The following is a 14775-nucleotide window of genomic DNA, read 5'->3' as shown; positions in this document are numbered from 1 at the left end:
TTTCGAATATAGGAATTTAGAAAAGATATAAAGATATCTCCACACCAAACAACTTTTACTCTCATCTTGGTACACGAGCCAAATAGTTTCTCCTTAATTAGAGTAACAGTATATTTCTCCGTCCCTGTTTTTTTTTTGCCTCGATGTAACCACTATTGATCAATAATAGAGTTGTTGTTTGTGTTTATTTTAAAAAATCTCCACCCAATTAAACGCCCTCCGGAAATTTCACAAAATTCGTCGCGCGAGAACAACGATAGTCATGCAAGAAGGTTCTGTGGCCGTAAACACTCTTTTCTTTGCTTTGCTTTTTGAACGGGGGCTGGGTCACATCGCATAAAAATTGTTCGTCGTTCTTTACTCGGAAGGAAAGTAGGAGCCATATACTTGTCTAGACATGATTTAGTATATAGTTGCATTTAAATTTGGTCAAAGTTGAGATATAATTTGTTGGACGGAGGGAGTAAAAAGATTATAGTACTGCCACTTGATCGCCAACGCCAAGTTTCCACTCGCTCCCCTCGATCAATACCTGCTTGGCCTCGTCTTCTTTCGCTCTTGCCATGCCCGCCAGCATGTCTTTCGGTCGAACATCGTTCCCGTTTCGCTGCGCGTGCACCGAGCACGTGATCCATATATTCCTTGGAATCTTCCACTTCCCACTTCCCTGCCACGGCAAATGGTCAAGCCGCATCCCGCGGTTGACTTCCAAAGGAAAAGACCAGCAGTAGTGGCACTAGCACGACTGCCCGTGGCATCCACGCCAGAGACTGCACGCGAGAGGCGATGGCCGTGGTCAAGTTCGCGTGTCACTCGTGTCGGATCATCACGTACAGATCAGAACCTGAATACCTGACGCCAACAAACTGGAGCAGTACGTCAGTACGTACGTCAACGGCGTTTCGCGAACTCGATCCCCAGAAGCCGTCCATGCAAGGCGAGACCGTTCATTCCCTCCTCCGGCTTCCGCGTCGCATCCAGGCAGACGCTTGCACGGCAAGCAGGAGTAGTTAGTTCAGCACGAGCGTTGCCGCGTGGCTCTGTCCAGGAAAGCAGCGCGCCGGCCGATCGAGCCCGACCAGACGCATATACAATTGGGCAGCACACTGTGTCAGCCTGTCAGATTAAATATGTTTATCATTTTTAATTGACTTAAACTTAAATGGCATGTGGTTAGCAGCCCCTCACCCCCGGACAAAATAACTAAAAAACCGTAGCTAAGCTTAAAACATCTCAGCTGTTTGACTAGTGCTTGCATTCTGACATGGAAGCAGAGTTCCAGGAAGCAAACGTGCCGGCCGAGCCCGCCAAGACGTTCCCGCGCCCCCAATAAAACCCGCACCATCCGGGATCCCGTTATCCCATATCCATTGCCAGATCAACAATTTCAACACCAAGACAAGCCAGCAGCTGCTTGACCTTCCACGCCGCCAACAGAACACATAACCGTAGACTTCCCATCCGATCCCGATCAACAAACATTCCGGTTAATCAGTTTGATCACGCCATGAGCTCTCGCATGGCCGGAGCCACGCTTCTCCGCCACCTGGCCCCCCGCCTCGTCGCCGCCGCGGAGCCGGCGTCCGGGCTCGCCGCGAGGAGCATCATGCCCGCGGCCGCCAGGATTTTCCCCGCCCGGATGGCAAGCACAGCCGCCGCCCCGGATGTCCAAGAAGGCGCCGCCGGCGCCACTGGAAAGACCGAGGGCCAGAGCAAGACCAAGGCCGTGGTCAGCTACTGGGGCATCGAGCCACGGAAGCTCGTCAAGGCGGACGGCACCGAGTGGCCGTGGTTCTGCTTCAGGGTACATAGAACTTCTCAACAGCTCCTTAATTCCATCGATCGCATTTTGATTTTGGGTGTTAACTTTATGTGTGTATCTGCAGCCGTGGGACACGTACACGGCGGACACGGCGATCGACATGCAGAAGCACCACGAGCCCAAGTCCCTGCCGGACAAGATCGCGTATTACACCGTCAAAACCCTCGGTGTCCCCAAGGACCTCTTCTTCCAGCGCCGGCACGCGAGCCACGCATTGCTGCTGGAAACAGTAGCCGCCGTCCCTCCCATGGTGGGCGGCATGCTTCTCCACTTACGCTCGCTCCGGCGCTTCGAGCACAGCGGCGGCTGGATCCGGGCGCTCATGGAAGAAGCCGAGAACGAGCGGATGCACCTCATGACATTCCTCGAGGTGACGCAGCCCAAGTGGTGGGAGCGCGCGCTCGTGATGGCCGTCCAGGGAGTCTTCTTCAACGCCTACTTCGTCGGATACCTGGTTTCCCCCAAGTTCGCGCACAGGTTCGTCGGGTACCTTGAAGAAGAGGCCGTGAAGTCTTATACCGAGTACCTTAAGGACCTGGAGGCTGGGAAGATCGAGAACACCCCGGCGCCGGCCATTGCCATCGACTACTGGCGCCTCCCCGCAGATGCTACGCTCAAGGACGTCGTCGCCGTCGTCCGCGCCGACGAGGCCCATCACCGCGACGCCAACCACTACGCCTCGGTACGTAAATTATGCGATCACCTTATATTTTTTGGACGAAGAGATCTTAGCAATGTGATGAGCGAGCTAATTTATTGGTTTCTTTGGTTGGATCGGTACGTCGTGCAGGACATCCATTACCAGGGATTGACGCTCAAGGAGACGCCTGCCCCGATCGGGTACCACTGATCTCAAATGGACGGTCGATGCCTGCTCATTTCACCACACGTGCTGCTGCGGCCGCCACCAATCTTAGGCCTCTGTTCGGGATAAATTGTTCCGCGTGCACTATATATGTTTATGTAACTGAATCACGTCTCTTGTCACTTGGTTAATTTCGAGTATGTTTGTAACGCATGTAAATATGATAAGATTACTCGCTAATAAGTAATAAGAAAGTCTAATATGCATGCATACCGTTTACCAGGAAAGCTTTTGGACCAGTCCGCCATATGCTACGCATGAAAATGCTTTGCCGTTGAACTGCCCGAAAGTTACGCGAGGACTAAAGATCGGGGGGGGGGGGGGGGGGGGGGGGGTCACACCGAACACATTAGAATGAGAATGAACATGGAGTGATTTCTTTTTCTTCTAAGAAACGACAGACACAACTCGTAGGTGTACACACGTACTCACACATCACCGCAAGATGTACTCGGTCACGCTGCGTGCATCGAAGATTGAAGTAGTCGAGATTGTGCATTGACGAAGTTATCAAAGACATCTCACCATCGACAGGTACATCACTTACCACCTTAATAAATACTGTAGGTATTTCGTGAGATACACAGTGCATAAAACATAGGATTCAATTCAGGAAGAAATGAAGAGCGAGAGAGGAGGGACATGTTTAACCTAAGGAGTTTAGGAACTCTGTAAAAAAAGAGAGTAAAATTCACAAACCCACAATTTTTGGGACAATTGTGTCGTTGAACCACAGTTAACGAAAAACCGTCCACAGAACCACACTTTTTGAGTCAAATTGTCTCGGTCAGTCCGAAAGCGAGTGGCTTGACGGTTTTGTTTGATTTCATACAAGTGGGGCCCACTTGTCGGACCCCGGCCCCAACCCGACCCGACCCGTTAGCCTGTGATTAAACCCTCCGCCCCCCATCTCACCCCTAGCAAGTTTTCGGGGCCGACGTGGCGTCCGATAGGAGAGAGGGATCCCCTGACTCACTGACATGTGGACTCGGCCCCACATGTCAGTGACCATAAAGTCATCGACTTTAAGTCAGGGGATCCAAGTCCGTCCGACAGGTGGGCCTCACCTGTAAGGATTCAATAAAACCGCCTACAACCATGGTTTGGCTGATTGAGACAATTTGACTCAAAAAGTGTGGTTCTGCACGGTTTTCCGTTAACTTGATTTAACGACACGACTGTCCCAAAACTGCGGTTTTGTGAAATTTATTAAAAAAAAAGTTATGAAATAACTTATGCTAGGAGATCCGATGACATTTTACTTTTCATTTTTGACAATAATATATATGTCTCATCATGTTTCACTGCTAGATGGACTTAATTGGACCCCATATGTCAATGTCACATGACGTGACATTTTATCAAAATACAAACAAAAGTAGACATATGATTAAAATCTCCCTCCCAATGCAATGTTTATTTTTGGCCGAGCAGTGGTCGAGATTTGGGGTTATAAGATGATGTACTAAACCATTGCCGTTTTATGGTTACCGTTTTATGGTTATGGTACCGTATGCTACTTCTAAGAAGGATCCCGGATATTTGCAAGCTACTAATTCATGCAAGAGCAGTGTATTTTCTTCAGTACCGTTAACTGTTAGATTAAGAATCCAATAATAGCAGTTGCCTCATTTGACAGATTCTTTCTTGGTGCACAAGCAAATAGGATAGGCACACCGGAGCACATGTCCCATTTCGCTTTGTTTTCTTTGTGCCAGATATTTGCAAACAAGCGTGTACCCCTAGTGTGAAAAGGTGCTAAACAGAATATTCTCCTTCTAAGACGGCTACTTTTTAAAAATTTAGACGTACTATCTCATGTGTATTCAACACTCCTTTCGATGCTAAATTTATTTCGTGGTTTTAGTAGTAATTTGAATTAAACCACGACAACATTTAGGATCGGATGAAGTAATATATACGGATGTAAAAAAAGAGAGTACAATATATACGTATATACAGAACAAGCACGGTTTCAAATTAACTTTTTTTTTTGAGCGAAGGTCTCAAATTAACTAATCTCCTGCAAGGAGTAGTAACCTATACAATTGTGCATTACTGTCTCAATTGTTTTTGAAAAAAAATACTGCACCCACCCCTTCCACACACAGCATATGTAAAAATAATATCAAACTAAAATAGATATAAATAATTCTTAAACTTCTCAGCTGTCGGAGTGAATGACCGATTACGTGTTTAGCATGGAGATCTAATTCGTGTACAAACTACCCATCACACACAGCTATGCAAAGCGCAAAGCATGTGAGCCTTTCAATTCAGGTCACGAAAGGCTGTTTCGGGAAGTAAAAGAAAATCGCAACGACTAATCAATGCCCCAGCTGATCGACTTGGAGAAGAAGAAAAGACCTCCTTAGTTTCTGGGATCCCTGGGAAGCAGGACCGGCTCCCCCGCCACTGACGGCGTGGCCCCACCACTGACTTGCCGTCCTTTCGCCGCCTCCCCCCTCCGCCATTGCTCTCCCGAGATATAAAAATCCTCCACGAAAAGAACCGCTCCGTCTGCAAACCGCACCCAGCAACAACAAACAACAGCAGCGAACAACGCAAGCGCGCGTCAGCATCACACGACTGCTCCCAGATTTTGATTCGCGGAGACGGCGATGAGCTCCCGGATGGCCGGATCCGTCCTCCTCCGCCACGCCGGCGCCAGCCGCCTCTTCTCCGCGACCGCGACCTCTCCTGCGGCGGCGGCGGCGAGGCCGTTTCTGGCTGGCGGAGAGAGCGTCCCTGGGGCGTGGGTGCGGCTGATGTCCACGTCCGCTGGCTCGCAGGCGAAGCAGGAGGCGGCGAAGGCGGCTGCACCGCCCAAGGACAAGGAGGGCGGGGAGAAGAAGGAGGTGGTGGTCAACAGCTACTGGGGGATCGAGCAGGCGAAGAAGCTGGTGCGCGAGGACGGCACCGAGTGGAAGTGGTCTTGCTTCAGGGTACGTTCCGCTTGCTTGCTGTGCTCTGTTTTTCCTGTTTCAATTCGCTTCCGGCGATGGATCGCCAGATCGGTCGTTGCGCGAGAGGCTTTGTGTGTGTGATTGGTCTCAACTTGCTGCAGCCATGGGAGACGTACACCGCGGACACGTCCATCGATCTGACCAAGCACCACGTGCCCAAGACGATGCTCGACAAGATCGCTTACTGGACCGTCAAGTCGCTGCGCTTCCCCACCGACATCTTCTTCCAGGTATGTGCATCCGCACCGGCTGGCCGCCGGCAGCACCGCCGTTCAATTATCCAGATGGCTGGTTCCGTGTTTTTAGTTAAACCTGTTTCGCCGAAGATAACACAAACAGGTGTCTTGCCTCGTGGCGTGTCATGGGGGGCAAGGGACAAAGTAGCATGGTCCCTATCAACTCCTGATTCTGGTTTCCCCGCTTTCTCGGAAGAAGCCATTTGTAGTTAGTAGTACGATTTAGAACGTGTACCCAAGCTATTATTTTTCCTAATCGTTTGTGGGACTCAGTTTTATATTCTGCAGTAACATCATATCGGAGGGTAATTTTATTGAGATGGAAGAAGGTGAACTTTTTCTTGACACGTTCAAGTATCGACAGAAAGGCTGTCATCTTGACACAAATAAAGTAGTGACCTTCGACATCACCAGACACGTGTGCTTAGCTAGTATGCACAGGTTTTTTGTTTGATATCAGTGCACCAGTCCCTGTCAGGATGCCATTTGTTTTCTCATGTATTTCACTAAAGTACTGGTGCCTGTTTATCATGATTCTTGCACTAGTTCATCTTCTTGACTCCTTCTCTGTATTTCTGGAGTCGAGAAGAACAATCACGTGTCCATTTTTAATTGCGTTTGTTTTTCAAAATCTTGTCATTCTGGTGCAAGCTGACCCTGCAAATTGGATGCAGAGGAGGTATGGCTGCCGCGCAATGATGCTGGAGACGGTTGCGGCAGTGCCCGGGATGGTGGGCGGCATGCTCCTCCACCTGCGTTCCCTCCGGCGCTTCGAGCAGAGCGGCGGGTGGATCCGTGCGCTGCTGGAGGAGGCCGAGAACGAGCGCATGCACCTCATGACCTTCATGGAGGTGGCGCAGCCGAGGTGGTACGAGCGCGCCCTCGTCATCGCCGTCCAGGGCGTCTTCTTCAACGCCTACTTCTTCGGCTACCTCATCTCCCCCAAGTTCGCGCACCGTGTCGTCGGGTACCTGGAGGAGGAGGCCGTCCACTCCTACACTGAGTTCCTCAAGGACCTGGAAGCCGGCAAGATCGACGACGTCCCTGCCCCATCCATTGCCATTGACTACTGGCGCCTCCCGGCCAACGCCACGCTCAAGGATGTCGTCACCGTGGTGCGCGCCGATGAGGCTCACCACCGCGACGTCAACCACTTCGCATCGGTAAGCATACTTTGAAAATTTCATTGCATGATCCCATTTTTTGATCGGGCTATGTGGATTGTTTTCTGATGTATGTCGATTTGGTGTCGCTTGTGTCGAGCAGGACGTGTACTACCAGGGCATGGAGCTGAAGGCCACCCCTGCGCCGATCGGATATCACTGATGCTTGCCGTCTTCCGCTGAATTTTGCATCGCTACTACTAAGCAAATGAGCATTTCGTTTTAAGGGAAAAGCAAATGAGGGCTCTTCTGTATAGGATGTTGCAATTCTTACTCGTTTGGTATCTGAATACTGAGAAATAAGCAGTCTGCTTGCCAGTTACGAATCTAGGAGATTGTTGGACCATTTTCGCTCTAGATGAGCCTATTTTGTGTGCGCCACAATGTCTTCTTTTGTCAGAATACCATTGATCTACCTGGCCATGTACATATTCCCAAGTCTTAAGCAGTGAAGCGTGACGTCACTGTCCAATTCCTGTTCTAGCCACCGCTTTGGATTTTCGTGATTTCCACATTCAACTTTGCAGCTTCCGAATAATCGCGAGTTTTATCCTCTTTCATGGGGAACTTCGATTATTCTTGACAGCGGGTAGGTTAAGTCGATTCATCCATCACCTGACTGTCAATGCCTATTCGTCCCTTACAGTCTAAAGGATGTTCAAACCCGGCACGGATACAAACAGTGGAAACAGCTGAATGTTCCCATAGTTCATTTTCATTTTTCTTGGTTACCTCTAATCACGCTGAGCAAACTAGTGAAAATCAACGTTTTGAGAATAACAACAACGAAATAACTTGCTCCTGAGGCTGGACCGGCACCACCAGATAGGCAGATACGGGGGTCCGAGATCTCCAGGCCATCAGGCCGGATCTCCACCGGACACCAGAGCGGCCCAGCTACCGGTCTCCAACCGTATCTCCGCACCATCTTCTCGTCTTCCCGGCCCGATTTCGCGAGAGTGGATTCTGCAACCTGAGAAGCATAAGCACGCCCAATTCTTACCTACGCTCCACGCCTCCAGGCAAAGAAAAAGAAAAGGACAAGAGTTCTACGTACTCTAGGTATTAATTCCCGACACATGAGAAGCATATAACACGGTTATGACACGAGCCGTTCGTTATTCCATGTTCAAAAAGATATATATATAGAGAGAGAAAAACAGTTCATTTGTCCCAATACGAGTCGAAGTAGAACACGAAAAGGTAAAGACGAGCAGACGAGCTAAGATGTACATACATACCCGACAGGCCAATCGATACGCCCCAATCCAACCAAATCGGCTTGGTTGTTCTCCAATCGCGGGCATAACCAAGATTGAGGAGGAGACGGTCACGGCCTCGTTTCGGGATGACGGCATCCTCGAGATCCTTGCACGCGTGAAAGATGTACAAACGGTCTTCCGATGTGCTACAACGTGCAAGTCATGCCGCCGCCTCATAGCTGACCCCTCTTTTCTCCGCCGCCGCCAACCTTCCTCCTCGGCTTCTTTGTTCGAGAATCGTACCATGCACGGGCCTTTGCACCGACGCCGCGATCAATTCTTTTTTCTTTTTTTTAGAGAAAGGAGCCACGCTCCACATTTCATTGAAGAAACCGTATCGGTCCACAATTCAGATGTTCAGCAAGATATAAAAGACACAATTGGGAACACACACCCAGACTGTGAACAATAAAACGAACGGAACCAGACGACTATTGGCTCTTTCGGGACAAGCCAGACGACTATTATACCCTCAATGTGGACGTAGAGACCCATCATGTCTCCTTCACGAAGCTCCACATGGATCAAAATTTGGTTGAACTTTATGATATACCCCGAAGTTACGTCTCAATCAATGGAGAGCTATCATTGCTTTTCATGGATGCAAGAGACGTGGCAATCTGGACATGACAAGATGACAACGAGATTGCGGATGGCACGACAAAATGGCTTTGCACTCAACAGATCGAGCCAGGACAGTCGAAGCAAGGGCGGACTGGAAGACCTCACGCAATATGCACGGGCGAAAAGAGCGGCATATTACTCATCGTGGACTATCATGGTGGCATGTTTATTGCCGATCTCAGTAATATGGTAATAAAGGATCCTTATAATAGCATGATGGAGGATGTGACAAACCAATTTCATGGTCTCAGATGTAAGGTGACGATGCGCCCCAACATAGAGATGGAGTCGCCGATGGTGCCCATCTCTATGCGCTCCAACATAAAGATGGAGTCGCCGATGGTGCCCATAGAGATGGACTGGCCAATCTTCTTCATGTCTCGTCTCGGTGGGCAGTTACCTGAATAATAGTTTGAGATAATAGTGACTCTTCTGAACTGTCCAGAGGTCAACCGGTGTTTAATTTGAGCTACATATGCAGCTTAATTTTTGTTTTGCTGCCACGTATAGACATATAAGTAGAATCGAAGTTTGTGATTGTACCCCCACTGATATATCGGGGGTGATTCCTGATTTCTTTTCGCTGCTACTGATGCGTTTCTAATCTGAATGCACGATTTCTCTTCAAAAAAAAGAAAAGAAAAAAGAATGCACGATTTCTGGCTATACTGTGTACAAAAATGGATTCCATCTGCCCCGGCCACCATTTTCCCGGTCTTCGTCTCCGCGACACGACCCGGCGGGTCAGCATGTACACGCTGCACTTGCAGTGCCCCGCGGTCACCTTCTCCCAGCCACAAGGTCTCCACGGCCATCTCGTGCCACCCAGCCGCGCGACGCCTCCATGCCGCTGCCGCTCGCCACCGTCCCTAGTACCCCCTGTGCCGCCCGCCGCCGGGCGCAGATTCGCCTGTGCTCCCCGCGCCTCCACCGCCGGAAACCCACAATCAGCCCCGCAGGTGGCTGGCTATTACCTGAACTCCTTCAAGTTCCGAATCCCTGCTGTGAGCCTGTAATTAAGCTGCTAAGCTCTCGCGAAATTTCTGCTTAATTTGCAGGACGAGCCCCGGCCGGAGCGTGGGTTTTGGGCCAAGTGGATGGTGAGTGTTGGTCGTCGCCGTTGGTTCAATTAACCAAGGGGATTTGGAAGTCTGAAGTCTGAACTTGTTCGGTTGCTGCTACTGAATTCTCGTGGCCTTTTGGGTAATGGATTGGTGGATGTGTGCAGGTGGAGGGCGCGGAGATGAGGGCCAGGGTGGCCAAGCTCGGTCTGGCCGCCGTGCTGGCCTACGGGCTGTTCGACGCCGTCACCTACACGGCGTTCTTCGTACTCGCCTTCCTCGGCTACGAGAAGAGCACTGGCAAGAACCCCGCGGCCAACCTCAAGGCATTGATAGGGGTACGGGCTTTATGACTTTGCTTCCCTCACTGTTATCGATTTTTCATTTGGGCATGTACATTTACTCATATCTTTCAGTTAGTTACTGTAGTGTGATAGTATGATTGTGAAGTGAAGCTTCTTTGTGCTAGTTGTAACTTTATTTGTGCTCTCGGTATCTTCTAATGAATGCAGTCCATGTATATAAGATGTAGTCTGCCTGTCTGTTGACTTGTGCAATGTAAAACTGTCAATCCTCTCGCAAAGAAAAAAGGATAATTGTCAGGCTCCCAAGGCTGATCCTTGTCTGTTTCCTCGTGTGGCAGATAGTTATTCTAATGTGGACGGGTAACAATGTTACGAGACCGTTTCGAGTTGCGGGTGCAGCTGCTTTGGCACCAGTGATCGACAGAGGCTTGAAGGGTATTCAGGAGAAACTCAATCTTCCCAGTCAGATGTATGCTTTTCTACTTGTGGTTGGATCTGTGGCTGTGGTATGCTTCACTCTTGTTGGCTTCTTGATCCTCTCAAAGTGGGGAAAGTGAAATCCGATGAATCTACCCTACTGAAGTTAATAGTATTTGTAGTGAATAATGCATCCTTTTGCATATATTTGCTTTAAGCATGATTTGTCTGGATCCAACTAGGTTAACTTTAGTTTGCTTACAATCTTTGTGTCTAGTTCTTTTCCAAGGATGTATTTTTTCGCACATTATCGTCAGCTGTAATTCGTAACTTGTACAAGTTCGTTTGAGCCAGAAATATTTTTCCCTTGCAATCGAGTCATGCTAGTTTGTCCCTGTTCTTTTCTGTATCCTTCACTCATTTGTTTGAACTTTAGGATTACTGCATCTAGGATTTTAGTAGAATTTCAATATTCCTGGACCATGAAGCCTGCAAGGGTTAATTGTTGGAAAGGCTGAATATGTCTTTTTCCTGAACACACACCCAGATACAAGTCATTCTGTATGAGAAGAGTGTCAAATTGGTGCGAGTCATGCAGACAAACCAAAACTAGGCTAAAAAACAAGCTAGAGCAAAACGAAACCGAAACAAGACCTAAAACTGGAAATGCTGAATATAGTTCTGAACTTCTGATCAAACTGATCAGGTTTATTCTGATTGCCCTACCTGACGTAAAAAAACGTCAAATTGCGCAATTCATGGTAAAAAAACTAAAACTTAGAATATGCATATATCTTGATGCTAGATTCTCATATGTTGTCTCATTCTCCAGCTTCACTGTACATATGTATACACTGCATGCTTCAAGCATTTATAATTTTCTTCAGTAAATTTAGCATTACCACAGAGTAAATCAAGCTCGTGACCAAGCATCCTCAACATTGGCACAGGTAAAAATGTTCTAATAGCAAATGTTGAAATTTCCCAAAACTGTCTGCCCTCTCCAAGGAATCTGTATCCTTTCTGCTGGTTGATCTTCAAGTCGAACTCACATCATTGCATTCCTGTAGAAGAGAGGTCATGTCCTCCTTTAATATTCAAGTCTAATAGGAGCAGGTCTTCAGTTCTCGGAGTGCATCTGACATTCTTAGCCTCCTGGCTTCCTACATCGTAGAGCTGGAAATCTAAATTATTATCTTTAAGATTGTTATCAGATATAGCTTTCATCAATTGTTCACTGTTTTCTTCATACATCTGTGTTCCATTGTCCATCAAACCTAAAAGATCTAGGTTGAAATCCATGAACTGTGATCTTGTTGATTCTATGTTGGGAGATCCATTTATGTCAACAGAAATATTTTTCTTGGCTTTCTCTAGTATTGCCTTTAAATACCTCCCTTGAGCCTCTATTCGCGCATGCAGCTTCTTTTGCACCTGATTGTACACATAAGCATTTTTAATCTATATGGAACAACGTTTTGGAGTATAGGAACTCATGGTAAAAGCTGTCTAACCTCGAGTTGTTCATGCAGTTTTCTTTGGACCTGAATTTGATACCTGAGTGTATCTGTGGGTGATATTTCTCTAATTCACAAAAACAAACGTTTTCAAAATGGTTAGTTTTAATCAAATTGTCATAGAAGCTCAACTGACAAAAGGACAATAGAGCCACAGGACAGTATGTAATGGGTAGGATTCACAATTTCACATCCATATGCCTCTATATTAGGATCTATGCATATTTACTTTTTGAAAGAGTAACACTGGTGTGCATCTAATAAAAACTATGACTTGTTATGGCAATCTGAATTACTAATCAGATCTCAGTTTTCAATTACACTTGAACTATCTTTGTGTCTACTGTACGGATAAGCCAAGTCCTAGTTTGGAATTGATTTATTCATACATTTTTTAATGTAATTACACTTCTACAGTACCATGCATGCAACAAAGTAATATATGCATTATTTCTGGATGTCTGATAAACCTGCCGAGAAGTTAGCACATGATGTCTAACTATTCTAAAGCTAGGACATGGCATAGATCAGTTACAGTTTTCAGAGAGCAAATTCCAATCTACTAGTTGTCATTTTCTAGCAATGATTAGTTCACTACTTAACAGAATGCAGTAGGACGGCCTCTTCGAACTAAGCTCATCATATATTTTTGTCGTAATTGACAATGAATATTGCTGTGGACAAAAAACAGGTTGGCAGATAGGTCCAGAGAGACAGGAGAAGGTGATTGCTAGTTACCTGTTGTCATCTCCAGCAGGAACAAGACGAGGCGTTCCGATTGAGAAACTGATGTCTCCCGCTGCAAATCCTGATAAACCAAAAACAGTAAGCTTGAAATTTAGAAGGATAAATGTTGGCTTCAACGCTTTGCCTCTTTACAAGATACATGGTGCAAGGTACATACCACCACTGCTTGCTAGTTCCAGGTCTGTGGCTTTCTTAGTTTGCCTTCCCATCCTGTACTTCTAAAGCACATGAAACAAGCTCAGCTGTGTTAATTACTAGTACACCGGGATGCCAAAAGATAAGGAGCAGACATGAGCGATGTTAACAAACAGAAGCAGTGCAGTGGGGGCAGAGTTGAAACCTGAAGGTGGCTTTTGAGATGGAACAGAGTGAGGCCTTTGATGCCCATCAGCCTGAGCACCGACTTGGGCGTCGCTTCTGTTAACGAAAACAGTACAGTATGTAAGTTGAGTATGAGCTGCATTAGCGAGCACTACAAGAGACACGCTGCTTTACAGGAATGGATGGAAGTACATATGCATGAAGTACTCACTGTCCGGGCCGCCGAGCTTGGCGACGGCGTCGACGAAGCGCCGGTGGAGCTCCGGCGTCCACCGCAGCCGCTGCTTCGGGTCCCGCGACAGCGCCGCTTCTGCCCCGGCAGCACAACCGCCGCCGTAGCTCCCTTCAAACATCTCGATCGGTCTGTCGTTGCTTCCTCCTCTCCGGACTCCGGCCACGGCCAAGACTGAGCAGGAAGTGAGCTCCCTGGCGTATGCTCAGTATATAACGCAGTCCGCTTAGCTTTGCTGCCTGGTGCTGCTGGGAGAGAAAGATCCGGTGTGCAGTGTGAAGTCTAGTACGCGAGGACAAGACGACGAGGATCATGTGTACCCGGGCGGAATCTAGGGAGACTTTTGGTTGAGCCTCAACGGCACGTACGCCGACGGGCGCAAGAAACAAAACAACAAAATTGTTCCGTCGACGACACGAGGCGATCGAGCATCTCGGCTACCTACACATGGTCCTGGCCCTATAGCACATTGCCTCGTACTGCATCCATATCAACGATTGGCACCAGCACCTCCTCCCCGTAGTTGTATTCTGACGTGTGACAGGCGGCTAGATTCGTTCACAAAGGATGGGATTGGGGGTACTATTTACGGTGACCAAATTGAGAAAGCTACGTGTAAAGCGAATCTGGGCTAGTATTATTCTTTGACTCCCATGCTTCCGTCGATGATGCTAGAAAGGCTCGGATCGGAGGATGGCTATATGTGAATTCAATGACAGACAGCTACCGTCATGCATCGTCGACTTTGATGGATCATCTTTGTGCTTTTGTGGTGTGTTCTCGCAGCATATACGTGGTTCGTCTAGGCGAAAGAAAAAGGACAAGAACAATTTCATCATGTCGCTGCCATGATAGTCTAGCAAAAGAAAACGAATTTTGACTTTGATAAATGTGTTTTAATGGTGCGCGTAACATGAGTTTCAACGGCGAGACGAGCTGCTGGGCTGTGGCTGTACGAGCACGCAAACGCCAACTTCCACGGGGGCCAGTGCGAGGAATATTCCGGACGTACTCCATGTGGATGCCCGGGAGAGGGACCCGATCGAGGCGGGGCGAAAGAGACGGCGAAGCTTTTGGCGCTCATGTCGCAGGAATATTCGCGCCAGCGCGGCCTGACTCGCGACCGACGGCGCCTTGCAATTGCTAGCTGCTCTCTTCTCCGATCTCCGCCTCGGCCAGTCTCGAAATGATTAGGCGGCCGAGCATCATGATCCTGGGTCTCTCCTACACTCTATAA

General features: G+C 48.2%; 4 protein-coding genes across 6 annotated transcripts; 3 read left to right on the top strand and 1 right to left on the bottom strand.

Annotated features, from left to right (window-relative positions):
* Positions 1-1344: 1344 nt before the first annotated feature.
* LOC100832724 (ubiquinol oxidase 1b, mitochondrial) lies at positions 1345-2906 on the top strand. The gene is made up of 3 exons (XM_003580397.4): positions 1345-1804; positions 1887-2504; positions 2613-2906. Exons 1-3 carry the CDS (start codon positions 1508-1510, stop codon positions 2670-2672), a joined length of 975 nt encoding a protein of 324 aa, XP_003580445.1. The 5' UTR covers positions 1345-1507; the 3' UTR covers positions 2673-2906.
* A 2289-nt stretch (positions 2907-5195) lies between these two features.
* LOC100830584 (ubiquinol oxidase 1a, mitochondrial) lies at positions 5196-7524 on the top strand. Its single transcript, XM_003580390.3, has 4 exons — positions 5196-5632; positions 5755-5883; positions 6564-7052; positions 7156-7524. The coding sequence occupies exons 1-4, from the start codon at positions 5309-5311 to the stop codon at positions 7213-7215; spliced, it is 1002 nt and encodes a 333-aa protein (XP_003580438.1). The 5' UTR covers positions 5196-5308; the 3' UTR covers positions 7216-7524.
* Positions 7525-9619: 2095 nt separating this feature from the next.
* LOC100823337 lies at positions 9620-13242 on the top strand. Of its 3 annotated transcripts, none has more exons than XM_024455585.1 (5): positions 9620-9897; positions 9997-10038; positions 10167-10337; positions 10643-10810; positions 12930-13242. In XM_024455585.1, the coding sequence occupies exons 1-5, from the start codon at positions 9688-9690 to the stop codon at positions 12939-12941; spliced, it is 603 nt and encodes a 200-aa protein (XP_024311353.1). In that variant the 5' UTR covers positions 9620-9687; the 3' UTR covers positions 12942-13242. The 3 variants fall into 3 exon arrangements, with proteins under 3 accessions (XP_024311353.1, XP_024311352.1, XP_010240361.1); XM_024455584.1 differs by lacking the exon at positions 12930-13242 and adding an exon at positions 11672-11810; XM_010242059.3 differs by lacking the exon at positions 12930-13242 and having other exon boundaries at positions 9622-9897; positions 10643-11107.
* Positions 11372-14419, bottom strand: LOC100839058 (myb family transcription factor PHL11). Its single transcript, XM_003580416.4, is given in 6 exon segments — positions 11372-12155; positions 12236-12305; positions 12977-13046; positions 13143-13203; positions 13326-13402; positions 13518-14419. Coding segments are annotated over 6 exon segments (1020 nt in total). The 5' UTR covers positions 13660-14419; the 3' UTR covers positions 11372-11555.
* Positions 14420-14775: the final 356 nt, after the last annotated feature.

The sequence above is a fragment of the Brachypodium distachyon genome, chromosome 5, assembly GCF_000005505.3.
Source record: "Brachypodium distachyon strain Bd21 chromosome 5, Brachypodium_distachyon_v3.0, whole genome shotgun sequence".
Taxonomy (NCBI): domain Eukaryota; kingdom Viridiplantae; phylum Streptophyta; class Magnoliopsida; order Poales; family Poaceae; genus Brachypodium; species Brachypodium distachyon.
This window is presented reverse-complemented; position numbering and strand designations above follow the sequence as displayed.

Excerpts from the sequence above, each read along its gene's own strand:
- LOC100832724 (XM_003580397.4), top strand. The coding sequence starts at position 1,508 with ATGAGCTCTCGCATGGCCGGAGCCACGCTTCTCCGCCACCTGGCCCCC. Across the intron at positions 1,805-1,886 it reads GGCCGTGGTTCTGCTTCAGG|CCGTGGGACACGTACACGGC; the intron begins GTACATAGAACT and ends GTGTATCTGCAG. Across the intron at positions 2,505-2,612 it reads ACGCCAACCACTACGCCTCG|GACATCCATTACCAGGGATT; the intron begins GTACGTAAATTA and ends TACGTCGTGCAG.
- LOC100830584 (XM_003580390.3), top strand. The coding sequence starts at position 5,309 with ATGAGCTCCCGGATGGCCGGATCCGTCCTCCTCCGCCACGCCGGCGCC. Across the intron at positions 5,884-6,563 it reads CCACCGACATCTTCTTCCAG|AGGAGGTATGGCTGCCGCGC; the intron begins GTATGTGCATCC and ends AATTGGATGCAG. Across the intron at positions 7,053-7,155 it reads ACGTCAACCACTTCGCATCG|GACGTGTACTACCAGGGCAT; the intron begins GTAAGCATACTT and ends TGTGTCGAGCAG.
- LOC100823337 (XM_010242059.3), top strand. The coding sequence starts at position 9,688 with ATGTACACGCTGCACTTGCAGTGCCCCGCGGTCACCTTCTCCCAGCCA. Across the intron at positions 10,039-10,166 it reads GGTTTTGGGCCAAGTGGATG|GTGGAGGGCGCGGAGATGAG; the intron begins GTGAGTGTTGGT and ends GGATGTGTGCAG. Across the intron at positions 10,338-10,642 it reads ACCTCAAGGCATTGATAGGG|ATAGTTATTCTAATGTGGAC; the intron begins GTACGGGCTTTA and ends CTCGTGTGGCAG.